The sequence below is a fragment of the Bubalus kerabau genome, chromosome 5, assembly GCF_029407905.1.
Source record: "Bubalus kerabau isolate K-KA32 ecotype Philippines breed swamp buffalo chromosome 5, PCC_UOA_SB_1v2, whole genome shotgun sequence".
NCBI lineage: Eukaryota > Metazoa > Chordata > Mammalia > Artiodactyla > Bovidae > Bubalus > Bubalus kerabau.
Genome location: NC_073628.1, coordinates 57,653,747 through 57,681,163, shown reverse-complemented (window position 1 = coordinate 57,681,163; position 27,417 = coordinate 57,653,747). Strand labels below are relative to the sequence as shown.

The following is a 27,417-nucleotide window of genomic DNA, read 5'->3' as shown; positions in this document are numbered from 1 at the left end:
CTCCCCACCCACTCCACCCACACAGCTGAGGTCACACCGGCCCAGCCTCTTTTGCAACTTTCCCAAGTTTGTGCATAAAGAGAGAGGAGGAAAACTCAGAAGGAAGAGACTTGGCCTCAACAAGTTTGCTCCCAAAGCCTTTTTCCTTTGATCTAGCTGAGACTGCTGTTCTAAGGGGAGCCCTCCAGACTCAGAGAGAACCCCCCACCTGCCATTGGAGGCTGAAGACTGTGGAAGCTTTTCCTGGTTTTTGTCTGTTCCAGCAACCCCAGAGGTATTTGGGTTTGTGGGTGTGGGGAGGAGTGGAGGAAAGGGAGGCTTCAAATCTGGCAGCTGTGGAGCGTAGATCCAGCCCAGAGACCCTTCCACACCTGAGCAGCTCCCAGGGGTGGCAGCAAGCCAAGGCAGAAAGGACTGCTTGCCCAGCCCAGGGAGCCTGCCTGGTCAGGGCTCTGCATGGCTGCAGGCAGGGGGCAGGGCGGTGCGGCTGGCCACACAGTCAGAGGAGGGCAGAGAGGGAGCCGGCGGGGTTGGGTCCTTCAGCACCCCATCACACTAACAGGGCACCTTCCACGATGGAACCCGGTCGACCCAAGGGTCTCATGGGGAAACAGGAAATTCCTGGAGTAGGAAAGCGTCCCTCTTGTTCTAAATCGTGAATATTCCTCGGCGTAGCTCTGCAGGCTCAGGGAGTCAACGAACAGAGTTGAATAGACTCAGAGCTTAGTCTCGGCTCACCTCAAGCTAGTTGTTCCCAACTCTGGAGCCCGCTGGGCTATGATGGCGTTTTGTTAACTGCAAAGTGTCGTATAATTGCCAGGCATCATTGTATATTAACAAAAATAATTGCTTTGGAGTGGCTGATCCATTCCCCATCACACAAGTGCCTCGGAGATAGTGATTGATCTATATCTTCGACCTCCATAGTACTGATGTGTGGTAGGCATGCAGTACATATCCTGATGGATGGATGGATAGATGACTATTTATTGAAGACTCAATATTCCTGGCATGGGTCAGCCTCTTTAGAGGGATTGAAGGGTATGAGGCATTGTCCTGCCCTCTAGGCACTGACAGTCTACTTGGGGAGATAAGACTAATACCCCCAAAGAACTTAAAGAACGGGAGTGCTGAGCCTCCTGAAACCAAGACTTCGGTACACTTCTCCAAGGGAGCAGGTCTAAACCTGCTAGGTTTGGGGTGGGTGAGGTGGACTTGCAAGCCTTCCTGAGAGGCAATGAAGACTTGTGCTCTCTTGATAGCCTCTTTTCAAAGACAAACTTGCTCCCAAGATTGTAAACCCCATTTATGTGTTAGGGTGGATACCTCTGTGATTTGCCAAGGTGTGGGAGCAGAGACGGGAGGCACTGCCATGGGGTGGGAGGAGGGGGCAGGCTTCGTTGGCTGCCGTATGCTCGTCTGCCCCTGCTCACTGCCTCTCATCCCTCCTCCCTGTCCGCAGCAGTGACCCCTCACCCAACACCAAGGAGGCAGAAGCTTGTGTCTGGGTCCTGGTTGGGGCCAGAAGGGCAGAGAGAGGAGGAAAGTGGGCAGGTGAAAGCAGAGCAGGTCCAAGAGTCCTTAGGAGACTGGCTTGAAAACACTTGCGTGGAGGGGGTGGGGTGCGTGGGGAGGTACCAGCACTGTCTTTCTTACTCTCCGGGCAATGAGTTATGCTGTAGCTTGAGCAGATGGGCAAGGTTAAGTCCTGCCAGGCAGGAGAATAGTTCCCGGCAGACTCTGTTCTGTGGGCCTGGGCTGGCTGAACAGGGGCCCTGCTTTCCAAATCTGCTTTTCTCTGTTATTTAACAGTGGAGGGTGATGACTCAGTCTGGCCTCCAGGAGGATGCACTGGTTTAAAGCATCTGAGTCAGCTGGGTTGGGAGGGAGGAATCTTAAAAGGACAGCCACTGCCAAAGCCCAGCCAAGGGTAGAACCCAGAGAATATGGGAAGAGCCTTTAGCACACGCTTCCCTGGTGAGCCCAGCCAGTGTCTACCCACAAGCCACCTTCTGTCACCACGGATGCAGTCTGGTCACACTCCTACTGCTAGTTATCCTGGGGCCAAGGACCAGGCTGTCTTATTTTTCAAGTAGAAGGACACACATTTACTATTAAACCACCCTACCAATGCATAAGCACAGAAACAAAGAGAAAAAACATTTTTTCCCCAGTAGAATGTGCCCAGCTGTCCAGATTAGCAGTGATTTATCCTATGTATACAATAAATGGCAGTGACCTTTATACTGGATCAACATGGGACCCTCTCACGTGGGATTCCTTACAGACCCAGCTGGGTTCTTCTCCAAGGTCTCTTCTTGGAGTTGTACCTGATCTTATTACCAGCTGTCATGTGAATCCATTGGGAGAATGGGGTATTTCTTCTGCTTTTGTTTCTTGGCCAGGAATTGCTTGATCCTGAAAGTCTTGTGAGAAGGCACGGTGAGGAACAGAGTCAACCACACACAGCGAGGGGTGGAGCAGGGGAGGGGGCGACACGCTGTTGTAAACAGCCCCCGCAGCAAATCCTTGCCGTTCAGGGGGGCGGGGGGTGGAGCTGCCTGGCAGCACACTTGGAGGGCACTTTAGGGGAAGGACCAGGTGGTGGTAGGCGAGGGAGCCCAGTAGAAGCTGAGGTGAGCTAGAATCTGGAGAAGAAAAGACTCAAGTAAAACTGCCACCCTATGAATCTCAGGAGGGCTGGCGTGGAGCAGAGGAGCTGGGCCTTCTTTCTGCGGCTTCTGGGGGAAATCCTCCTCTTGTGGAAGGAAGCTCTTTGGGGACACATCTGGCTCCATCTCTCCATGAATATGGGGAGGTGTGGGAGGTTGCACCAGGTGGACTCCGGGGTCCTTCTTCAGCGTACTGGAGCAGGATCCACACCGGTCGCTTGAAATCAGCCATGGTGGGAGTCTGCACCACAGAAAGCAGCGGGCACTGCGGATCCGGCCTGTGTCCCCCGCCACGCTTAGCCGTTTAACTGGGTCCTTTCAGTTTGCTGTAAGAACGTGACACACGGGCTACCCTGCAGAATCAGCCTCAGCCATGAAGGGTGTCCATTTTACCCACAAGGGAACAGACTCATCAAGATTAGGAAACTCTCCCGAGGCCACAAGCATACCGAGGTGGGATGAAAATCCTGACTCTGAAACTCATGATCATGCCATGGTCCCCAGAGGCCTCCCTCCTGCCCCAGACACAAATGTGACTATCCTGTCAGATGACTTTGGGCTGCCATCCATCCATCCACCTGCTCTTTTTAAAGGAATATTATCTTTATCGGATATTTTAGATTACAATAACTTAGACTAGTGTAACAAATTTTAACAGGATGTATATAAAATAAAACAATAGCTCCTAGCCTTTAATCTATCTTTCCCAACCTCCTGTTAATCATTCAGTATGTATCTATTCATAGCTTTCTGTGTGTTGCAAAGAAAGAAAGAGAGTGAAATAGCTCAGTTGTGTTCGACTCTTTGCATCCCCATGGACTGTAGCCTACCAGGCTTCTCTGTCCATGGAATTTTCCAGGCAAGAATACTGGAGTGGGTTGCCATTTCCTTCTTCAAGGGATCTTCCCGACCCGGGGATCAAACCCAGGTCTCCCACACTGTAGGCAGATGGTTTACCATCTGAAGCCCAAAACTGGACCCTGAGGGAAGTCCCCTCAAATGTCTTAAGAGCATGGTTGAGGGTAACACTGGAGCCATTATAATTCAGCATTTCTATGGAGAATTTCTCCAGACAAGAATACTGGAATGGGTTGCCATTTTCTTCTCCAGGAGATCTTCCCAACACAGGGATTGAACCTAGGTCTCCTGCATTGCACACAGATTCTTTACCGACTGAGCTATGAGGCAAGCCTCTGTGTACTGCAGGACAAGGCAGTTGTTGTTTTTTTTTTAAGGAGTGAATTAATAAAGTGTTTGTGTATTGCAGGACAAGCATAAATATAATATTAAACATATGATCACATACGTAGGGCTGTTGTTCGTTTTTATACAATTGGGATCATACTATACAAAATGTTCAGTGATTTTATTTTACTTGAATCATCATCCTTTTCCACTTCATTAATTGACTTCTTTGAAAACTGCCTAGTATTCCAGAGTATGAATGACCATAATCTATGCCACAGTCTCTTACTGATGGACATTTAGTTTACAGTGTTCTTCAGCAATTACCTTTACAAAAATGTGTATTTGAGCATATGTGTATTTCTGTTGTATTTCTGTTGGATACACTTCTAGAATTAGAATCTAGGGTATGTTCCTATTAAATGTTGTTACTTGTCATATTGTCCTTCAAAAAGATGCTGCCAATTCATAGTCTTTCAGCAATAAATGAGAGTTTTTCCCCACCCATTTGTCAACACTAATTTTTTTTTTTTACTGTTAGTTTTTTTTAATTTGTTTATTTTTTAATTGAAGGATAATTGCTTTACAGAATTTTGTTGTTTTCTGTCAAACCTCAACATGAATCAGACATAGATATACATATATCCCCTCCCTTTGAACCTCCCTCCCATCTCCCTCCCCACCCCACCTCTCTAGGTTGGTTCAGAGCCCCTTTTTGAGTTTCCCGAGCCATACAGAAAATTCCCATTGGCTATCTATTTTACTTATGGTAATGTGAATTTCCATGTTACTCTTCCCATACATCTTACCCTCTGCTCCCCTCTCCCCATGTTATTATCAATCTTTTTTATTATTTACTTAGTTAGCTATTTGGCTGTGCCAGGCGTTAGCTGAGGCACGCAGGATCTTCGCTGTGTGATGCAGGATCCTTCCCTGCAGCATCGGACTCTCCAGTTTTGGTGTGCAGGTTCAGTAGTTGTGGTATACAGGCTTAGCGGTTCCATGGTGTGTGGGATCTTAGTTCCCTGACCAGGAGTCGAACCCACATCCCCTGCATTGCAAGGCAGATTCTTAACCACTGGACCACCAGGGAAGTGCCTATTATCAATCTTCTTAATTTTTGCTGTTCTGGTGGGTGGAAAAAGTAGTATTTTTTAACATTGCATATCCCTAAAAAGTGAGTACCGCTCAAAACTTACTACTCATCATTTGTAAGATCTCTGCTGGTTACTTATTCTTGGCTCACTTTTATGTTCTGTGTTGTCTTTGATTATCATCTGTAGAGTTCTTTACACAGAGTGGACATTGATCTTCTGTTATCCACATACGCCTTCTACCTCCCCTGCCCTCAACCCCAGCTCTGCCGCACCATGTCAATCCCAAGCCATCCAGCCCCCAAGACTCTGACAGAGGCACCAAGAGGGTGTGTGATCCTCACTGCAGATTCACAGAAGGCAGTAGACAGGACTTAGCAGTTAAGAGTGTGTTCTCTGGAGCTAGGCCTGGATTCAAATCCCAGCAACTATTAACGTAGGCTCTGCCACTCACAGACGGCTTCTAGAGGTGAACTACATACCTGGCTTCTCTAAACACCTGCTTCTTCAGTGGTAAAACAGAGATAATAGTAGCATCAATCCCCCAGGCTATTTTTTGGGTATAAATAATAGCCATCAGATAGCTAACATTTCTTGAGCCCTTAATTTGTGTCATAAATGCATTATAATAATGTACTAATGTGTTATTAACCTCATGATGATATGCATATTATTTCCATATTCACATAGTGCTCTGCACAATACCAGGCAAGTAAACCTTAGCCTAGAGTGAGTGCTGACGGCTGTGTGGTGACATGTGTCACTCCTCTGCTTCAGGACGCTCACGGACCCCTGTGGTCAGTCTGCACGCGAGAGCTCCTGTCCAGCGGCCCATTCCCTCAGCTTCTGCTGTGCCTCTTACCATTTTGGCTGCCTTTCTCTCGGTCCCCTACAGCTCTACCAGGACTTGGTTGGGGTTTACCAGACCTGAGTCAAATACCCTAGATTCAGTGCACACGGATTCTACAGATTCGAACTCAGGAGGTCAGGGGGCAACACGCACAGAGCAGCCTCTCTGGCCTCCAGCTCACACATGAGCTCATCCATACACTGCGCGTGTGGCCTGAGATGAGTTATGAGTGACTTGGCTTCTCTGAGCCCCGTTGTACTCATTTTGAAGCTCAGGATTCTCCAAGTCCTACGGAGCAGCCCCTGTGGATGCTCAGCCAGGGCTGGCTCCCTTCCCACTCCCCTACCCCGCTGTTTTCTGACTCCCCAGGGCTCTGTACTGGCTTCTGGGGCAAAGTTAGCAGGTTACACCAAAGCCTTTAGGTAGGAACCCACCCTCTCTCCCTTTCCTGAGTGGTGACTGATGCTTAGAGACACGTGCCCTTAGGAGCTTCTGAGTCACTTATCCTGCAGCTGGCTTCCTGGTGGGCAGTGACCTCGTTACAACATACCAGCCCTGCTTAATAGCCTGACTTCTCTTCCTCTGCCTGTCTGAAGTGTGGGAAACGTATGACAAATGAGTAAGCATTTGACAAGATTCTTGGCCTGATAGTCATGACCCTTAACCTTGATTCCTTCTTAGGCTTTTCTCTCCCCGCACTCTCACCTCACCCTTCCTGAGGCAAACCATCCACGTCCTCCACTCACCTATCCCCCGAGCTTGATTATTTCATTCTCTCCTCTGAAATATTCCCCCAACCTCATGTGTCATTTCTGCAGGGCCCAGGTTTGCCGGCTACCACAAACACACACACACACACACAACCCCTCACAGCACTTTCTCCAGGCTTCGGTCAGTTTCCACGTTCTCTCTGCTGTAATCACTTATTTGCTTTGTCTTTTGCTCCTCCCAGTGTCCAGGGCAAGTCTCTCATGGCCCAGCGACTTACAACTCTAATAGATAAAGCATTTTTCAACTAGAAGGGGCCTTGGGTCACTGGGTCCCAGATGGCTCATTCTGTAGTCAGAAAGCCAAGACTCAAAGACAGGAAGTAACTGGCCCCAGCAGCAAAGTGAGAACTAGAACCAAACCCTCAGGACGTCCAAGGGAGAGCTTTTCCCAGTACCGGGGAAACTCAAGTTGATACCTCAACCAGGCAAAGTCGGAAGACCCAGGAGTTGGGAATAGTATATATGTGTGTGTACATAGGGGTAGAATGAAAGAGCAAATTAAGCACAATTCCCTGAAACAGTTTTGCTTTATCTTCTTAAAAATAATAATTATATATGCATAAATATATAATTTGTATGTATATATGTTTCACTTTTCACTTTCATGGCAACCCACTCCAGTGTTCTTGCCTGGAGAATCTCAGGGACGGGGGAGCCTGGTTGGCTGCCGTCTATGGGGTCGCACAGAGTCAGACACGGCTGAAGTGACTTAGCAGCAGCAGCAGCAGCAGCGTGTATAAACATGAGGCTTCCCAGGTGGCACTAGTGGTCAAGAGCCCATCTGTCAGTGCAGGACATGTAAGAGATGCAGGTTTAACCCCTGGATCTGAAAGATCCCCTCGAGGAGAATATGGCAACCCACTCCAGTTTTCTTGCCTGGAGAAGCCCACGGACAGAAGAGGCTGGCGGGCTACAGTCCATAGAGGCACAAAGAGTTGGACCCAAATGAAGTGGTTTAGCATGCACTCATATATATATATAAACATACATATAAGCATTTTCCTCTTACAGGAACAATACACGTTTGACATGTTTGCTGTAAAAAAAAAAAAAAAAAAAAAAAAAAATGGAACATACTAAAAATAGAGAACAAAATTAAAATCATGTCGTTTTCTACCACCCAGAATTAATCACTTACATTTTTTATATATTTCCTTCTAGAACTTTTTCCATGCAGGTAGGAATTCATTTCAGGCTTCCCTGGTAGCTCAGCTGGTAAAGAATCTGCCTGCAATGCAGGAGACCCCGGTTCGATTCCTGGGTTGGGAAGATCCCTTGGAGAAGGGATAAGCTACCCACTCTAGTATTCTTGGGCTTCCCTAACGACTCAGATGGTAAAGAATCCGCCTGCAATGCGGGTGACATGGGTTTGATCCCGGGGTTAGGAAGACCCCCTGGAGGATAGCATGGCAACCCACTCCAGTATTCTTCCCATGGACAGAGGAGCCTGGTGGGCTACGGTCCATGGGGTTCCAAAGAATCAGACATGACTGAGTGACTAAGCACACCACAGGAATTCATTTCAGTACTGGGGATGGGGATGGGGGTATGGTTTCTACAGTTCAGTGTCTTTTGTTTTTCATTTAGATCCCATGGCATAAGCATTTTCCCGCATTATTATAACACGCTCACAAACTCCATTGTAATGACTGCTTAAGAGTTCACTCTGTGCCATAATTTTTTTTAACCATTTCTTAACTGTTGGATGTTTATAAATGACACTGGGGAAGCACATTCTTGAACAAGATCCTTTGCCCGCATTTCAGATAATTTTTTTAGAACAAATTCCTAGAAGTGGAGGGTAGGGACATTTTTAAGGCTCTCCTTACTTGCTGCCAAGCAGCTTTCCAGAAACATGTACCAGTTACACCCCCACCAGCTGCATGAGAGAAGAGCCCTTTGATTCTGCCAAGGCAGCAGCACCTCGGGCTGGGGGAAGGCACCGCTGCACCAGAGGCCTCTCTGCATCCGAACAATGGGCCCCTTGTCCCGCCTCCATCTCCTCTTCCCGAACTGCCCTCCTTCCTGGCTCTGCGCTTGTCTGTCTGCAAGGCCTCTGTTCAGTCCAGTCCAGCCTTGGTGCTCCAGGCTGCTGCCTCCAAGAGCAGGGAGGGTAGAGCTAAGGGTGAGAGGAGAGCCTGTCCCGTGGGGGCACCATCCTTCCAGCCCCAGGGAGACCCCCAGGAGAAGTGAGGGCAGGGAGTGTGTCAGGGTTGCTCAGTCATCTGCCTCCTTCGCAGAACAAGCCCACCCAAGCTCCTGGTAGTGATCTGCACATGGAAGGGGAGAGGAGAGGCCAGCCCCAGTGACAAAGGCCACAGGGGCCTCTGGCCAGCTTGAGGACAACTTCTGTTTCCCTGCAGATTCTGAAGCCCCTCCATGAATCCTCGGAAGAAGGTGGACCTCAAGCTCATCATCATTGGAGCCCTGGGGTAAGCCAAGTTCAGCTCGGGGTCTGGGGTCTGGGAAGCAGCCCCTTCCAAGGACAGTGAGACATCCAGGATGTGCTGCCCACTTCCACGGGTCCCTTTCTGATTCAAGTGGCACCAGGGAGGGTGTTCCACCCCAAGGAAGGGAGCCAAGGTGGGAGAAACAGGCCGGGAGCCAGACTACCTGGTTTCTGACCCCAGCTCCGCGGCAACGCCACAGTAACTGGGTGTGTGACCTGGGCAAACCATTTAGCATGTCTGCCTTCCTCCATCTCGCCAAACACAGGAAAGACCTGACCATTTTGCTGGGAGGTACTCAGCTCTCTACAAACTTCTCTGCTCACTTTGGTCCCTATTTCTAGAGTCCATTCCCTAGTCCCTTGCTCCTCAAACTGCAAATGTTAGAAATTCAAAATCTCAGAGAGAAACGGTGGTGAGACGGACAAGATGCTGAGAATGGTGTGGGGGTGTGTGTTCACATGTCCTGGTTTTTCCTCTCAGTGTTGGAAAGACCTCCCTCCTCCACCGATATGTGCATAAGACATTTTACGAAGACTATCAGACCACGCTGGGCGCCAGCATCCTCTCCAAGATTATCATACTGGAGGACACAACTTTGAAGCTGCAGGTGAGCAGCCCTCCCATCCCCTCCTCAACATACGTGCCTGAAAGTCACCCCACAGTTCCCGGACAGGCACTCACACAGCAATGTGCGCCCAGAAATAGAATCGTCCAGAGCATAGGTCAGCAAACTTCAACTCACGGGCCAAATCTGGTCTTCCATCTGCTTTTGAAAATGAAGTTTTAACGGAGTACAGTCCTACCCATTTGTGACCTGGTGACCTTATGGCTGCTGTCACACTACATCAGCAGGATTGAGCAGCAGCAACAGACAGTGTCTGCAAAGCCTGTTATTCAGGAGTACTTTCACATCTGACCTGGGAGAAAATGAGGGCTCAGATGTGACAGTACTCTTAAAAGTGTTAGTTGCTCAGTCTTGTCTGACTCTTTGCAACCCCATGGACAGGAGCCCACCAGGCTCCTGTCCATTGGATTCTCCAGGCTGGAATACTAGAGTGGGTAGCCATTCCCTTCTCCAGGGGATCTTCCAGACCCAGGGATCAAACCTGGGTCTCCTGCATTACAGGTAGATTCTTTACTGTCTGAGCCATCAGGGAAGCTAAATATTAGTGCAGAGACTCTGTAGTGTACATGAATGACAGAGTCATGTCTGTGCATGAGAGGACCGCATGCGTCTTTACCCAGAAAGGAAGCTTTGACATGAGGTGGCCTGGTTGAACGTCCCTTCAGCCACTCATCACAGCCCCACGGGGCCACTGCTCTTTCCCTTCCAGATCTGGGACACAGGCGGCCAGGAGCGATTCCGCTCCATGGTGTCTACATTCTACAAAGGCTCTGATGGCTGTGTCCTGGCTTTTGATGTCACTGACCTGGAGTCCTTTGAAGCCCTGGAAACCTGGCGGGGTGATGTTCTGGCCAAAACGATTCCAATGGAGCAGTCCTACCCCATGGTGGTGCTGGGGAACAAGATCGATCTGGAAGACCGGCAGGTACCATCGGCTCATTCATCCATTTGCCAAACGTGTGAGGACCAGTTACATGCCAGGCGCTGAGCTAAGTCCCACACATACAGAGCTGAAGCAGGCATAGTCCTTCCCTTAAGAGTTTCAGAGTCTAGTAATGAATGCATTTTAAAGGTAATTATGATGCAATATGGTAAATCGTGAGCAATCATAGAGAACACCTTGGGGACCACAGGGAAAAGGCAACCATCTACTCAAATCCAGCGTATACAAAGGGCTTCCTAGAGGAAGTGGGTTCCAGGCTGAAGAAACAACATGAGCAAACATAAGAAATAGCATCAGCAAAGGTAAGAAATAGCATCATGATATGAGCTGAGAACCAAAGGCAATTCTGTCTAGAGACCGGGAATGGAAGAATGAAGGCCTAAGAAGTAGGCAGGTGGGATTTGAATTAATCTGTAGAATAGTATTTCTTTTTTTGGTAGAATATTAGTTCTACCCAAGGTCAGATATGGAGTCTGTAGTTATGCATCCTTGAATCTTCAAATATTCTGAGAAAGTAGTAATCTGTATTTTTATTAGCTTAAGCATATTCTGCATCATCTGGCTAACCGCTTAACAAATGATCTGCTTGCCCCATGACTGCAGTGACCACATCTATGTAGGTATTTACTTATTGCGGGCATTGAGTCAAGCTCTGTTCATCATTGCCTACTAATAAGAAAAGAGTAAAAGTAAGTTTATTTATAAAAGATGTTCTTGTGCCAAACAAAACCCAAAAGACACCACAAAGAGTGTTTGAACAAGCTGTCATAGTGTTTCAAATAGAGACAATAAATGGGGAACTGAGTCATCATATTTGAACCACATTTTCAAAGGGGTTCAAGTAAAAAGTGATAGGAGAACCGAGGCATCATTTGGAAGGATGAAGGGTGGATGGTGATTGAGGGTGCTTCCAGCTAAGCCATTGTCTCCATAAGGAAGAGCCTCCTGTTTAGAGAGAAAGATGAGTTTGGATTTGACACGCTGAGTTTGAGGAGCTTGTAAAACAACTGATTGGGGATGACCAGTAGGCTTTAGAACACATAAGAATGAAACTTCAAAGGAGAAGCCTGTGCTGGAAATAGAAATACAGAAGTCATCGATTCTCTGGTTACTACAGGTTGCAAATTTAATGTCAATTCTCTAATTACAAATCCTCAATCTCAAATAAGAGTCTAAGTCCTAAGTTCATTCACAGCCAAGCAGTCTCGAATTTCCGCACTGGGGCCAGCAGCAGGTGAGAACACGGTGGCCTAGGAGGCAGGTCCCATTGCCAGCTTTACGCATCCACATGTGCTCCCCTTCTCAGGATGGTTCTGGTTTCAGGCTCTGTTAGGAGTGAAGCGGAAAGAGGAGAAGTGGTCAGAAGGGCAGGGAAATCCTTATTTGACTGGTACTGTCTCGTGCGCTCCAGCAGATATGTCATGCTGTCTCTTGGTGGGTGACTCCTTTGGGTCCTAAGAAGCCTCCAGTGGAACATTTAAATGTACCTCCCATGGCAAAGGTCTTGCATATTCTTCCTCTGTCTCCTCAGCTCCTAATTTAGGAGTTTAAGAGCCATCCTCCATCCCAGTTCAGCTTCTCCGGCAGATGCTCTCCTGACGGGGTTTATAACAGCCACAGGCTGGCGAGCTCCCCTTCCCAGGGCGCACCGGTGCGTGCTGGCCGCACTGATAGCCCAGGGTAATTCATTCTCAGGGCACCGTCCTCTCTCTGCCCTGATGCCTTTCGCCTTAAACCCCACGGGTGCAGTTAGACACCTGTCCACTGTAGCCACCAACTGTCACGTGGCCTCCCTGAAGCCCTCTTTTGGTCAGAGTTGAAGCTTTATACGGTCTTCCTTTTGTGTGAGTGTTCCCCCAACACAGTTCTCTGCAAAAAATATCTTTTCTAAACCCTCCTTTTCAATCTTTTTCTATCCATGCCGGAGGGCTTGGAGTCATTCAGCAGATTCTTGCTCATCAACCTTTGGAAATGTGCACGGTCCCATGGGTGGGCTCTCTCCCAACCAACTTGATATCCAGCATCTATCAGATGGTAGTGTCTCTGCCACAACTTCCATTTTAGCATCTTGCTTCTGTAGGTCGTGGGATGGGAGGTCAGGGGTGTTCAAGACTGAGAGTCTGACTTTCCCTCAGTGAGATAAGAGGCAGCATCTTCTGTTGAGAGGGAGGAGGAAGGGAGGCAAGAAGGAGTCTTGAGAATCATGGTGAGGCTGCGCCAGGCACTCTGGAGAGAAACAGGTGAAGGAGCTGGCCAAGGACGAAGCCCGGGACTGATGGTGCAGCAAGGGCTCCGCTACGGGAGGAGACCAGGAGACCAGCTGAGTGGAGTCCAGGTTGTGGTTTTCTTCAACAGCAGTGCAGGGGGTGAAGGCCAGGGACCTGAGGGAAGGTTTTTCCAGACAAGAGCAGCTGAAGAACAGAGGACCCAAAGGAGTCACCCACCAAGAGACAGCGTGACATATCTGCTGGAGCGCACGAAACAGTACCAGTCAAATAAGGAGGGCGCCGAGACCCATGGAGGGAAGAGGAGAGACCAGGAGAGGCTGAAGAACCAGGGGGCTGTCAGAGGTTGAAGAGCAGGCAAAAGGAGGAAGGGAAAAAGACACCACGTGTAAAGGTTCATGGAGGCCCTGGGCTGGGCCTGGAGGGGCAGGCGGAATGGGGAGGAGGTGGAGATGGTGGGAGGGGAAGGAAGTGCGAGGCTCGGGGCTGCGTGGAAAGGAAGCTTCACCAGATCACAAGCATCCAAGGAATGAGGGTACCCGATGGGAGGTGTAAGTGATGACTCAGAGGGGTAGAGGCATCCAATCCCAGCCGCGGGGGCATGAGCTTTTTTTCTGCAGAGAGAGGAAGAATAAAAGTTTGAAAGAAGCAGTGAAGCCCAAGGCAAGCCCAACTCCATCTCTGGGATCTGTGCTGAACAGGGTGTGGAAAGAGCCCCCCCACTGGAGAAGGCGACAGGATTTGGAGGGGGGCAAGCCAGAGGAAGAGAGATGAGGAAGTGCTCACAGGCATGAAACGAGCACAGGGAAGTGCAGAGGAGGGGCTGGGAGTGGGGCACACAGAGGGACTTTGATCCAGAGTGAGGCTGGGAGGTGGTTGTCCTCCAAGGGCACAGACCGGGCAGAGGATGCTGCCAAGCCTGAGAGGTGAAGCCCGGGCTTGGAGCGCGGGCTGCAGATAGTCCTCACTCACACAGGGCTGAGTGGATAAGGACCCCGAAGGACCACCTTCTCTGAGCTCAGATTCATGTGTGTCTTTGGGCAGTTTCAGCTTCTTTATGAAATGGACACCAGACTCAGATTTCATGAGGTTATTTGAGGGTCATAGGCAATGATGCCTATAAAGCACATGGTAATCTTAATACATGAAAGAGATTGTTACCCACCTTCTTAATATCTCCAGTGTGGGGGCTGGAAATATAGGGAAGTTCTTCCTACTTAACAAAAAGAAAATGAGTATTTAAAACACATATGCTAGATGTGGCATGATGAAGTGTTAGTCGCTCAGTCGTGTCCAGCTCTTCGCGACCCCATGGACTGTATCCTGCCAATCCTCTGTCCATGGGATTCTCCAGGTGAGAATACTGGAGTGAGTTGAAATTCCTTTCTCCAGGGGATCTTCCCCACCCAGGGATTGAACCTGGGTCTCCTGCACTGCAGGCAGATTCTTTACTGACTGAGCTGGGGAAATGAGCATTGATGATGGTTGTACAAAGACGTGAATGTACTGATGCCACTGAACTGGATGCCTCAGTATAGTCCAAATGATACATTTTAGATTTATGTATAAATATACATTTTATATTTATATATACATATGAATATATAATATATAAAATTACATTAAATATATAATTATATAAAATATACTTATATAAAATTTACATTTTATATTTATATATTATATGTATGTTTATATTTTATATTTATGCATATTTTACCTCAATCAATCAATCAATATCTCACCAGGATAATTATAAAGAAATTGCTGACTTAGGTTTTTCTTAAAGTCTCTACCTGTTTTACAGAGGTAAAGGGGAAAAAAAATTGTTAAAAAAAACAGCTCTGCTAGCATCTATGCTATGAGGAATTTATTCACTAGGACGTAAATTCTTTGCTCTCAGGTAGGCAGTTTCTGATTTACTGCTGATCCATAACATTGGGATTATGTTTTCTGAAGATACTCTTTGTTATTTTTTATTGGTTTAAGATGTATCTGACCTATCTCAAGACACACAATGGATCATTTTAGATGCATATGAGATGGAAAAGCATCATAGATAAATGTCTGCAAGACGGACTAATTTTGTCAAACATTTGACTGCTGATGAAAAATAAAATGTTAATAGTATGTGCGCATGCTAAGTCACCTCAGTTATGTTCTACTCTTTGTGACCCTATGGACTGTAGCCCACCGGGCTCCTCTGTTCATGGGATTCTGCAGGCAAGAATACTAGAGTGGGTTACCATGCCCTCTTCAGGATCTTCAGACCCAGGGATCAAACCCACATCTCTCATGTTTCCTGTTTTGGCAGTTGGGTTCTTTACCACTAGCACCACCTGGGAAGCCCGTATATTGTTAAGGCCAGAGGAGCCTGGTGGGCTACAGCCCATAGGGCAGCAAAGAGTCAGACATGACTGAAGCAACTTAGCACACACACACATCAGCCAAAACAAAAATCAACAGAGTAACACTTCCAAAGTTTTTACCCTTCCCACATTTCCATGTACCACAACCTGAGTTTATGTCTACAGTCAGAGCCTAAGTGATATATAACTGTTATTTTATAAATAAAAGACAACAAGATTTTGAAAATCATGAAGCTGGTGCTAGAACTGGAAAGGAAAAGTGAAAAGTGCCATGTGGGTCGTTTTTTCCCGTGGCGACTTTGAGGTTGACTGGAAGACGTGAGGGGATTATAAAAAGAATGTTAATTCACAATACAATCTCAACTGATATTCTGGAGTATGTATTTAACCACTCCGTAAAAACCGGACAGAGAAGGAGCGGGGAGAAATGAGATAAACGTCTGTCACGCCAGGCAGCGGGCAGGGTCGGTCATTGTCCGCGGCAGAGAAGGGGCTGTGCCTGTGTATCACTGTACATGTGGGCTTATCTTCCTAGCTCTGTCTCTGGGTGAACTTGGGCACCAGTCTGGGCTTCTGCTTCTCACGCCATGAGATACGAAGAAGTTCCCTGCCTCCTGGAGAAGCAGAGGCACTTGAGCTCATTTCAGTTCACTTCCATGTTTACTGCAACCCCTAAGGACCAACAGTGTGCCCAGAAAGATGCTCGTCACTTGGTGGGGAGGGGCGGGGAGGGGGAGGGGGTAGGATATAAAAAAGGAGGGAACAACAAGAAGAGGAAGTCCAGTCCTTGACCTAAAGTCTTTTTAAGGACTATAAAAGATACAAAGCCCCTTGCACTCCTAAGATGCCATCAACATATGGCAACATGTTAATTTCTAAGGGTCGATTATGTGTGTGTTACTGGTGAGGACAACGATAATCAGCAACCTGGCCATCCTTGACGCTTCATCCACATAGCTCAGGATTTTGCCCGAACTGTGAGGCGTCTTGGTTGTTCACCTGGTCAGAGATGCTTATGCTCCAGGGGAGGGGGGGCGACCATCCTGGCCAGCTGGGGAGCCACTCGCACCAAGAGGTGGGCGGACCTTAGGACCAGAGGCCAAGACCAGTGCTGGGGCTGCTCCCTGCTCTGCTCCAGCGCAGCAGCTCCCAGGAGGCTGGGGAAGGAAGGGGATGTGGGGATGCCGTCCAGACGCCCCAGAGGGCAGGCCGCTCAGCTGACCCCAGTGCCTGGACCTGCGGCCAGAACAGCAAGGACCAAAGAGACAGGCAACAGTGGAGCTCCTTTAACCCCAGGAAGACAGACTTTCCAGAACCTGCAGGAGACAAAGGATAGTCTCAGATCTCCCCCTGGCTGCCCTGTGTTCAGGAAAAGGAGCTGAGTCATTCTTTGTTATGACAAAAACCTTGGCTCCCTTAAACAAAGTGAAATAATGGTTATAAAGGCACAGCAAATATCAACATATGGTCATTCCCTATTCCCCCAAATAACTGATTAAACTCAGGGGAGCCAATGGTCTTTGGAGGTAACCCACAGAGCTGCCAGAGCCTTCTCCAAGCCAACATCCTCAAACTGTGATTGGCATTTGCATTTGGGTAGAGGTGTATTCATTCAGCCTGTGGAGAGAGGCTTGTGGGGCCAGGCCAAGAGCTACAAAGTCCTGACTCGGAGCTCACGGCTCAGACAGTAAAGAATCTGCCTGCAATGCAGGAGATCTGCGTTCAATCCCTGGGTCAGGAAGATCCCCTGGAGGAGGAAATGGCAACCCACTCCAGTATTCTTGCCTGGAGAATGCCTTGGACAGAGGAGCCTGGCAGGCTACAGTCCATTGGGTTGCAAAGAGCTGGACATGACTGAGCGACTTCACTTTCACTTTCTTTGTTTCTTTCTGAGCTCAAGAAAGCTAGGGTCCAGTGGGAGACAACAGAAGCACAGTTCCTGCGCAGGGCCCGGCAGAGGGCAGTGCAGGTGGCGTGAGAGCGCGGGGCTGGGGCCGCCTCCGAGCTCTGCCTTTCTCAGCTGTGTGATCCGAGGCAAGCTGCTGAAACTCTGAGCCTCAGGGGTCTTACTTATAAGTGAGTGAAAGAAGCTCAGGCGTGTCCGACTCTTTGCAACCCCATGGACTATACAGTCCGTGGAATTCTCCAGGCAAGGATGTTGGAGGATAAGGCCTTTCCCTTCTCCAGGGGATCTTCCCAACCCAGCGATCGAACCCAGGTCTCTCACATTGCAGGCAGATTCTTTACCAGCTGAGCCACAAGGGAAGCCCAAGAATCTTTCCGACCCAGAGATTGAACTGGAGTCTCCTGCATTGCAGGCGGATTCTTTACCAACTGAGCTATCAGGGAAGCCCTCTTACCTATAAAGTGCAGCTAAAAAGACCCACTTCAGAAGGTTGTTAGAGGATTAAATGAGTTAGTATGATCAGACGTCTAATCCAGCATGTGGCCCAGAGTAGAAGCTTATCAGCTGCTCCCAGGACTTTCCCCTGGGAAAGAAAGGTTAGCAGGGACCTGGGTTTCTGCCCAGCAGCACGGGCCTAAAGAGCCAGCTCAGGAGAATGGGGTCCTCCCCCCAGGCCCTGGCTGGTGTCTGTTGCATCCACCTGCCTTTGCAGGCACTGAGGAAGGAGGTGGTGGCAAGAAGCCACTCCCAGTCCAGGCTGGGAAGATGCTGTAGTGAGGAGGGCTTTAGTTCTTCCAAGTCTGTGTTCAAATCCTGCTCTGTCCTACACATGCCAGTTTTCAGTCTTCCTCATGTGTGAAATGGAGCTAACAATAGCCACCTCATTGGCTTGTGTTAAAAAAAAATAGCACAGGTAAGCTTACAGCCACATGGAAGGTTCTCAGTATATGGGCATGGCGGTGGGGACGGTGGGGCTTGGATAGTGGTGGTGATCGTGGTGCGGACGTGATGACTGCAGGGACGATGGCGATGATGATACAGGAATGGTGGTCATTTCTTCCCCTCGTGCAGGTTCCACAAGAGGTAGCCCAAGGCTGGTGTAAAGAGAAGGACATTCCCTATTTTGAAGTCAGTGCCAAGAATGACATCAACGTGGTACAAGCCTTCGAGATGCTGGCCAGTCGGGCTCTGTCAAGGGTGAGTGGCACACTCCAGGGCTGCCCCCTAGGATGGGCGGGCTCAGAAGCATTTAGAAAAGTACACGGTGGGCACAGGGAGGGATGCGGCTGGGACAGGAGTGCTCATTATCTTGGTTAATTAGTTGCTGAATGAGCTCAACAGTACTCTAATTCTGGAACCACAGAATTCCAGAGGCATTAAGCTTCCTTAGCTTTATGGGGAGTTCATCATTGGTGGTCCCTCAATCTGACTGACTATCATTTGTGGAGTTTCCATAAAATACAGTCCTGTACCTCACCCCCGCAGATTTGAATTCAGTAAGAGTCTGAGAAGCAATGAGCTAGTTCAGTCCTCACTGATGGGAGAGCAGCCCCGTGGCGTTAAGTATTGGTCCAGGAGGAATAATCAAGCCTGGAGAATTTGCTGACATCCTCCAATCAAAACAATGGATAGATGTAGACCCCGTGGTGTGGTCTTGCAACAAGCAGGTCTTGAGTGCGTCATTTGCGCCGGGCCCCTCGCAGTGCCCCAGGGTCCCTCTCTCTCGTAAGAAGACAGGCCCACACAGGAGCGGCTGCAACACAGGCTTTGCACGGGGGGCAAGGACGGGTGAGGGGGACCCAGAGGAGGGGCTCACAGCCCGCACTGCAGAAGAGAGACAGGAGAGAGGACAGGAAGCTCAGGGCAGGCTGCCCAGCAGCATTAGCAGGGTTTCACTGCCATTCTGTGTGGAGTCTGGAAACTGTGAAGAGGGTCCATGAGAGACTGGCATTGGGAGGGGCTCAGCCCGTTTCACTGTTCTGCCACATCCAGCCAAGGTGAGCTTCTTAGAAGCAGGGAGAAGGGCATCACGGCAGTGATTTTTAATTTTTAATCTTTAAGGAAAAGCACACATGAGGACAGGCGATTGGAGGGTTGCCCTCTGCGGAGGAGCCCACTGCCTGGCACTGCCCACCATGGGGAGGGACAGCAGCCACCCCCAGAAGCTGCCCAAGGAAAGGGTTCAAGCTCGCCATCTTCATAGCCCATTGCCTTAACCTTAGGGTTTGTCCTCGTGGGCTATTCTTAATACATCCCCTCCAGGCCACCCGCGCTCACCGTCTCCTTTATGGGAAGCAGAGGCTATCTCCAGCATTTGGTCAAGTGCAGCTCCGTCACCCAGTCGGTAATACAGACATGCCTGCTCAGGCCACTCTCTGGAAGACGCGGGAAGCTGTTTGACCTTGTAGGGTGACGCGTGATCAACGATCCACCGCAAACACGGTGCTGTGATCACCGAATGCTTACTCTCGGGGAAGCTCCATCAGCTCTAGCAGCCCGTGTCTGTGTGGTTAGCGTCTGTCCTTTCTGGAGAAGGCATGTCCTTCGTTCCTGAAGCCATGCCCTTCCTGCTGTCACTGTCATGATGCAGCGGTGTTAGCAGATGGTAGCTTGTCTTGTTCTTGTTTTTGCTTTCTTCCCAATGGCCTTACTTGTCAAAAGAACGGATTGGCAACCCCGTGTCAGTCCCTCGTGATGATGGAGGAAATTTACGACGAGAAGTCTAGAGGTCACAGGTGTGACATCCACGGTCAGACTGAGCTTGGTTGGATCCTGGCCTTATGCTTTCAGGTGGACTCCTGGGCAAGACGTATGACTTCTCTGAGCCTCAGTTTCCTCATCTGTAAAATGGGAATAATTGCATCCCATAAAAATTATTGAGATGTCAGGCTAGGGCTGGAGATGTAGACCTCATGGCCCGTGGTCAGGTAGAGGATTAAGGCGTCCACAATGGATGGTCAGGGGGTGAGGAAAGTGCCATGGGGTGGGGGATGACCAAGGCATCAATGTGACTGAGAGGTGCTGGTGGCAAGGCCGGTAGGATGCTTACCCAGAGAAGGCGCCTGTCGGCTGGATGTTGAGGTGACAGCTTGCAGGTGGACGGCTAGGCCAGGGAGGGTGTGAGCAGCAGCTGCAGAGGGCAGAGAGAAGGGCGTGGCAGAGGCCCAGGTGTGAGTCCATGGGGCTCATGTGAGGGGCCACCACGGGCTCCATCTGTACGAGGGGGAAATGGGGCCTGGAGGGAGCCGGGGGTGCTGGGCCGAGGTGAGCAGCGAGGCTCTCAAGGTCAACAGCAGCAGACCATGGAGGCCTGCTGAGCCCCGACCAGACCTCAGGCTGCATACGATAGGCCCATCGTCTCTAGACCCGCTGCCAGACCCCTGGGCCACACAGGAGCCCTCCTGGGGCCTGGAAGCCAGCAGGGTGTGTCCCCCTGCAATGTCTCTGTTATGGAGAGATTTGGAGGAGAAACATTTTGCACTAAAGCAAACATGCATACTAGGACACAGAATGTAAAAACACATGTGGGCTTTTAAGGTGAAGCTGGAGTTTGCAAAACTATATTTTAAGGTCAAAGAAGAGTTTTCAAGGACATTTCCTCCAAGAACCTGTCTCTCCTTCTCATGTGCTCATTCACAGCAGCCCAGAATCCTTGGAGAGGAGGATGACGGAGGGACCCCAGCCTGGGGTGGGAAGAGCTGGGCTCTGAAGTCAGCGGATCTGGCTTTAAATCCTGCCTCTACCTCTTACTCACTGTGTCCTTGACAAGTCACGTGCCTCCTTAAGCCATCGCTTCCCTCCCTTTACAGTACAAGTAATGGTATCTTCCTCGTGGGGATGTTGCCAGGGCTAGATAAAATAATATGGCGGTACAGAGAAGGCTATAAATAAAAGGTAGCTGTTTCTATTCATTTATTTTGGCTGCACTGGGTCTTCGCTGGGGCACCTGGACTCAGTAGTTATAGCATGTGGGTTTCGCTGCCCCGAGGCATGTGACTCTGAGATCAAACCTGCATTCTTAATCACTAGACCACCAGAGAAGTCCCTAAAAGGTAGCTATTTTTAAATGAAAGTGCAGGGAAGTTTCATGCTGCAGGGAAGATGAGCTTGATGGGTGGTTCTGAAGGTACAGGCATGAGAGGACGGGGATGGCAAGGATGCGGCGGATTAAAGAGACTTTGGAGGGAGCACTGTTGACGGTTGACGATGATCAAATAGAGGAGAGAAGGAATCAGGAGCTGCTGAGGTTGATGGCGAGGTTTCTAGCTTGCCAAATGGAGGAATGATTGATTAGTGATGCTGTCGACCAAGATAGAAAAGAGAGGAGGGAAAGCAGAAGCCTCACAAGAGGAGGAACAATGTGGTCCACTGGGGCACACGGCATTTGAGCTTTTGGGCATTTGAGAATGTCTGAGTTCTGCAGTGAGCTCTGGATGGAAGGAGCAATTTACAGGTAGAATACAAGAAGAGGTGCTCAGTTTGCATTCTGAAAGGAGAGAAGGTAGGTAGTTACATTACTGTCCCCATCTGGCCACTTTGAAGGATCAGGTGTTTAGCTATTCATGGTTAAGAATGCCCTCACAGAATAGCATTGAAACATGTATATTACCATATGTGAAACAGATCGCCAGTCCAGGTTCAATGCATGAGACAGGGTGCTCAGGGCTGGTGCACTGGGATGACCCTGAGGGATGGGATGGGGAGGGAAGTGGGAGAGGGGTTCCGGATGGGGGACACACGTACACCCATGGCTGATTCATGTCAATGTATGGCAAAAACCACTACAATATTGTAAAGTAATTAGCCTCCAATTAAAATTAATTCTTTAATTTAAAAAAAAGAATGCCCTCATAATCAAAGAAGGGAAACCCACCTGCTTTGGGGGATTTGGGCTGACAGGATTTTGCTCTTACCAAGTTGGCAATACCACCCCTGATGGGCTGGTCAGGCCTGGCGTGGGCCGCAGTGTGGAGGCCCAGTTCCTTTTGGGTTAATTAGAGAAAGACATAATTACCATGTCTGGGAGAAGGCAGGCTGACTAACAGCTAAGCCTAGTGAAATTACAGGACTTTTATAAGGTCCTTGGGGTGCAGGATGTAAAGGCAGGGTCATGAGGTGACCAGGCTCAGAGAGACAGACTCACAGCCACATCCTCACCGAAATGATGTCTTAGGATTCCAGGTGTTATGTTACTCGGCATGCACACACTTGCCAAGAGGACTGCGGTCCGAATTTCACCGGGAGCCTAATTATGGCCTGCCGGTGACTTGGAAGCTCTGTAGGAAACCCGAGGATTGAGACGATGCCCTTTTCGAGTGAAATGATGTCATAAATGGAAAGAGCTCAGGGCTGATGTAGGATGTGACTATTACTGGGTGAAGAGAGCCGGCCTGAAGACCTCAGTCTTTACCTGTGTAACGGATGAGTAGGCTTCTCACATCCTCCGAAGCAGCATTCTGTTTGTTCCGCAAAGTGCAGAGCAGCTCAGAAAGTGCGCAGCTGCTCAGGCAGCTCAGACTCTCCTCCCACAGTCCGGCACTGAGGCTGAGGCCCAGGCTCTGCTCATGGTCTCAACCAGCCTGGATGTGAGGCTGGGGCACTCTCAGGGTGGTGAAACAGCAGGCCCAGCCTCCTGGCCCAACAAGAAATGTTCTGACTCCAGCCAAGGTATCTTTGTTGTTCCCAGTGAGAGGGGGACTGACAGAGTACCAAAATAAGAGGCTCCTTTCAAAAGCCTGTCTTTCTGGAAGCAGTGAATCGGTCAGCCTAAACAGTAATGCTCGGCTCCTCCTTGCCCTCCCTGAGAGGCTCAGAAGAGTCAGGCTTTTAACCACAGTCGGCTCAGTGGAGTGCGCATGCCCTGCAGAAGGGGCTGACTGCAGGACTCAGCGGTGTCCCGAGCCATGCAGAGCCCAGCCCGCACACCAGGCCTCGGCGGTGCTGGGAGAAGGAGCTTCTCTAGCCATTTTCTCTGCTTGGGCACCTCTGGGTAGGAGTCTGCTCTCTCGGGGTGAGGAGCTGGGGGAATCTGGGGTGTGCTGGGCTGGGTCTACAAGCAGTGGGCTAGGATCCTCCCCAGCAGAGGGGGATATGGGGCTGGCGTGGAGACATCCCTGGAGGGACAGGCTTTCATTGGGAGACACTGGCCCCCACTCCCCAAAACTAATACTTGCTCTTTATATGAGACAAGGCTTCCCAGGTGGCGCTAGTGCTAAAGAACCCACCTGCCAGTGCATGAGATGTAAGAGACGTGGGTTCCATCCCCGGGTGGGGAAGATTCTCTGGAGGAGGGCATGGCAACCCACTCCAGTATTCTTGCCCAGAGAATCCCATGGACAGAGGAGCCTAGAGGGCTACAGTCCACAGGGTCGCAAGAGGCGGACACAACTGAAGGGACTTAGCATGCACGCATGCATATATGACAAAGAAAATTCTAATTTCCCCAGAGAATTTGCTGAGGGCTACTCCAGGCCCATCATCCAGGCTGACTAAGGGTAGCTGTGCTCTGCTGGCTGGTAGAGCTGAGAGATGGGGGCTCTGCAAGAAGCAAACACATGAAGAAGGGCTGGGTCCCAGGCCCAGTGCCCTGAGTTCTGGGCTGTCAGGCTGAACTACTGCTCAGCCTGAGGGTGGCAGTGAGCAGCGGGGCATCAGAGGACCTTCTTGTGCATCTTGGGGGCCACCATCATGAGGGCAAAGCAGCCTCCTGGGATCCAGAGTCATGGGTACTAAGGATTTGGTTGACATTCCCCAGCTGGGACCCACAGAGGAAGTAAAGGAACAGACATCATTCTGGAAATCGTCCCCTCGGAGGGGCACTTGAGACAGACAGCCGCATGGAGGGGGCTGGTTCCCAGCTCAGGTCCACACCAGTATATCCACTGGTGTGGGTGGTGAGTGATCCACTCACCATCACACACACAACACCTGCCATGGGAGGAGTGTGAAGGCTGGGAGCTCAGAGACGGGGGAGCGTGAGCAGAGAAAGAGACAGGATCCGTCTAAGAAGAGGCCCATCTCCTGCGGAAGGACGGCCTGCCTGCCTCACCCCTGTGCCAAGAAGGGCGGCTCATGGCGAAGGGGTGGCCAGCCGGGTGGGCAGAGGCTTGTCAGGCTGACCGCAGGCTTTCTCTGGACCTTGCTGGGACAGGAGACTTTTGGAGGGTGGGCAGAGAAGCAAAAAGGCCCAGTAGAAACACTGAGTCTGTTTTTGGGAGGGCTCCCTGGACGTGGGAGGGACAGAGGATGGAGGGGAGGTTGGGAGCTGGACACAGAAAGCTGATGTGTGGGGACGTCCGCAGGGACGTCTTCTGCAGACACAAGCAGCGGTCTGTCACCTCTGTCACCTGAGGTCAGACGTCCCCCGGGTTGTCCTCTCTGGAGAATGGTGAGTGAGGGGACCCGGCTGGAGGTCAGGAGACCTGGGCCGCTCATGCAGCCGCCGGCCTGCTCTGGGCTCCAGGGAAGTAGCTGGAGAAGGAGGTGAGGCAGGAGCGGGCGGGGAAGACCTCCCCTGAGCCTCCCAGCTGCACAAGGCCAGCGAACAGAAAGCCCGACCACCAGCAGCCATTGAGAAATAGAGAGCAGGGGGAGCTCGGCCCGCTGGGAGGCGAACGCTGACGCCTCTTTTCCTTCCGCAGTATCGAAGCATCTTAGAGAGTTACCTCACAGACTCCATCAAGCTCTCACCGGAAGACCAGCCCAAGAGCAGATGCTGCTGACCCTCCGGACCCCGGCTCTGCGCGCCCAAGGACGGAGCGTGCGCCGAGCTGGCCCGCCGGCCGCCGGCGCTCAGACGGCAGCCAGGCTCCGAGGCCAGCCGCGGCCCTCGCCTCCGTGCGGGCTCCAGACCAGCCCCGCCTCAGGCTGAGCGCAGACAGTCAGGGCGGAACCCGGGACGTCCCAGCCGAGTCCCAGAGGAGTCACGGCCCCCTCGCTGGCCCCGGCTTTCCTGCCCTGCGCCCTCCCCGGACACCTCCTGCTCTGGAAGGTGCATCCCTGCATCCAGGCCGCTGTGTGTGGAGGCGATGGACCGGCCTTCCTCAGCGCGCCCACCGCACCCCACCCCCTTAGAGCCTCCGCACAGCTGTGGACCAGGGTCCCTGCAACCAGGGCTGGGGAGGAGGTCCCCCTCAACCCCTGGCAGCAGCTGTTCAGGCCTGGGACAGACTGTCTGTCTGTGCCCCCGGAGCACAGGACTGAGGGAGCACAGGAAGACCCCGCGGGACCGCGAGTGTCTCCTTGGCAGGCTGCGGCCTCAGCTGGTTCGTCTGTCACACGAGGGTAGCACGTGCCCTGCCCACATCCTGTGGCTCTTAAGGACCAGAAGCTCGGCTTCAATCCCAGGCACTCCTGTGGAGACACATTGGCCATTCCCTCAACAAGTCCTTTTGGGTATCTACTATGTATGATGCCTTGAGGTCCAGGGACGCGTGTAACAAAGACCTGCTCTCCTGGTCTGACGTTCTGGAGAAGGAGGGAGGCAGTAAACCCAGAATTTAACCAGATGTTTTCAATTAGCAGGTAAGCGCTTGAACCAAGCAAGGTAATGGGAGAGAGAAGGACGGAGGGTGGGGTTAGGTGCTGTTTCAGATGTTTCAGACAAAGTAGCCCAGGAGGTCTTCCCTGGGGAAGCGACATTGGCCCAAAGGCTGGAGAATGAGAAAACGGCTGCCATCTGAACTGGACGAAGAGCGTTCTGAGGACAAGTAGAAGCAAGGGCCAAGGCTCCAGGTCAAGGACAAGCTTGTTTTATTCCAGGGACAGTGAAAATACACTCATTAACCTGAGAACTCAAAGCTGCTATTCCAGAGACAAGGTGGACACCGCCCTCCCACCCCCAACCCCAGCCCCGGAAGACTTCTTGCCAGCTGGCCACCAGAGGGCAGCAGTGCGCCTCCCAGCAGAGCCGGAAAAGGCGGCTCCATGGACGCTGGGAGGGCCGCAGTTTTCCTCTGCTGAGATGCTCAGAGCTCGTTCTTTGGCTCCGGGCATTTTCAGTCCTTCGGGATTCGTGAGGCAGAAACATCCCAATTTCTTAATCCTACTGAGAGATGGGCAAAAACTGCTGCATCAGTGATTCAGGCAAGAAATCACCATCGGTGATAAATACTGGAAAGCCGGGGAGTCTGTTCCTGCAGATGCTACAGCCATAATCTTTTTTCTGCTGGTGACGAGCAGCATTTACAGAGCCCAACCTGAAGGGAGTTGGCGAGATGACCGACTGCCCCCCAGAGTTTCCGTGGCCACATCCATGCCCACCACAGAAGTCTCCTGTCTACACAGAAGTACCCTTCCCTGAATGTTAGCACAGGACTTCCAAGCATCACCTAACACTGAAGATTCGCCCAGAGGTAGAGGAAAGGGGAGGTGAGGGGTCAGTAAGAGTTTGGGGAACCCCTTCTCCCCACAGGAACAGGCGGCCCAGCGCACAGCTCTGTTTCTGCGTCCTTCGTGGGGGCGGCACTCTGCGTGTCATGCGGGCTCTCCTGGGGGGCAGTGGGACTGTGGGCTGGATGCGTGGTGCGTGGAATGTGTGCACAGCTCGTGCACTTCAATGGGTGTAGGGACCATTCTAAAAGTGCACAACAGATAATAAATGTCTTTCTTAATTTTAATCCTTTGTGGTATTTGGCTTTTAAAGTCTTTTTTTTTTTTTTTAATGTCTGCATAGTTCAAAATTCAAAAGATACTAAAAGGGAAGACAAAGACATCAAAAAGTAAAATAGGACCATAATGGTCAGTGCCCACTGCAAAATGAAAATGCCTCGTCCCTTGTCCAAAAATCATGACAAGTTCCAAGATGGTCATGCTGAGCTATTGAAACAAGCATGGGGTCCTTCTGAGCCCAGGTACCACCTGCCTAGGAAGTCATGACTGAGTAAGCATATTTTCTCAGGGCTCTCCAGAATGACAGACCCTTGCCAGGCCCACCTGAGCTGCTTGGAGATAAGAGGTTCTGTCTTTGCAAAAGTCACGTGGAGATCCAACCCCAGGCCCAAACCACACATTCCGAGTCTTGTCTGGAGTCAGGGGCCAGGACCGAATGTTCACGTGCAGGTAGAGAGTGGGGTCCGCGGCTCACAGCCTCGCTCCTGTCATGACTAAGGGACATGCTAGTGACCAGCCTCAAGATGGAACTGAGCTGAAACACTGTGGGCCGCTCCTCACCCCCAGCCCCACGCTTGAGTCAGGCTGGCCCTCAGTTCCCACCCCGCAGGGGCAGGTATTGGCAGAGAGAGGCAAGGTGTGGGGGCTCTAACTCCGGGCTCAGGAGAGCCCACTAGAGCCTGCGTGAGGGTGGGGCAGCAAGTCGCGGGGCCCTGCCC

The 27,417-nt window shown here is 50.7% G+C and overlaps 1 protein-coding gene and 1 long non-coding RNA gene across 7 annotated transcripts; one reads left to right on the top strand and one right to left on the bottom strand.

Moving 5' to 3' along the window:
• Positions 1 to 26,706, top strand: RAB7B (RAB7B, member RAS oncogene family). 6 transcript variants are annotated; one of them, XM_055581760.1, is made up of 6 exons: positions 1 to 274; positions 8,935 to 9,003; positions 9,502 to 9,628; positions 10,356 to 10,571; positions 18,161 to 18,286; positions 20,732 to 21,742. In XM_055581760.1, exons 2-6 carry the CDS (start codon positions 8,951 to 8,953, stop codon positions 20,852 to 20,854), a joined length of 645 nt encoding a protein of 214 aa, XP_055437735.1. In that variant the 5' UTR covers positions 1 to 274; positions 8,935 to 8,950; the 3' UTR covers positions 20,855 to 21,742. The 6 variants fall into 6 exon arrangements, with proteins under 6 accessions (XP_055437735.1, XP_055437734.1, XP_055437736.1 ...); XM_055581759.1 differs by having other exon boundaries at positions 20,729 to 21,742; XM_055581761.1 differs by lacking the exon at positions 20,732 to 21,742 and adding an exon at positions 24,730 to 26,706 and having other exon boundaries at positions 12 to 274.
• LOC129652789 (uncharacterized) lies at positions 19,812 to 22,634 on the bottom strand. The gene is made up of 3 exons (XR_008714739.1): positions 22,500 to 22,634; positions 20,139 to 20,219; positions 19,812 to 19,929 (listed from the first exon to the last, which is right to left on the bottom strand). It is a non-coding gene; the product is annotated as an uncharacterized LOC129652789 (long non-coding RNA).
• Positions 26,707 to 27,417: the final 711 nt, after the last annotated feature.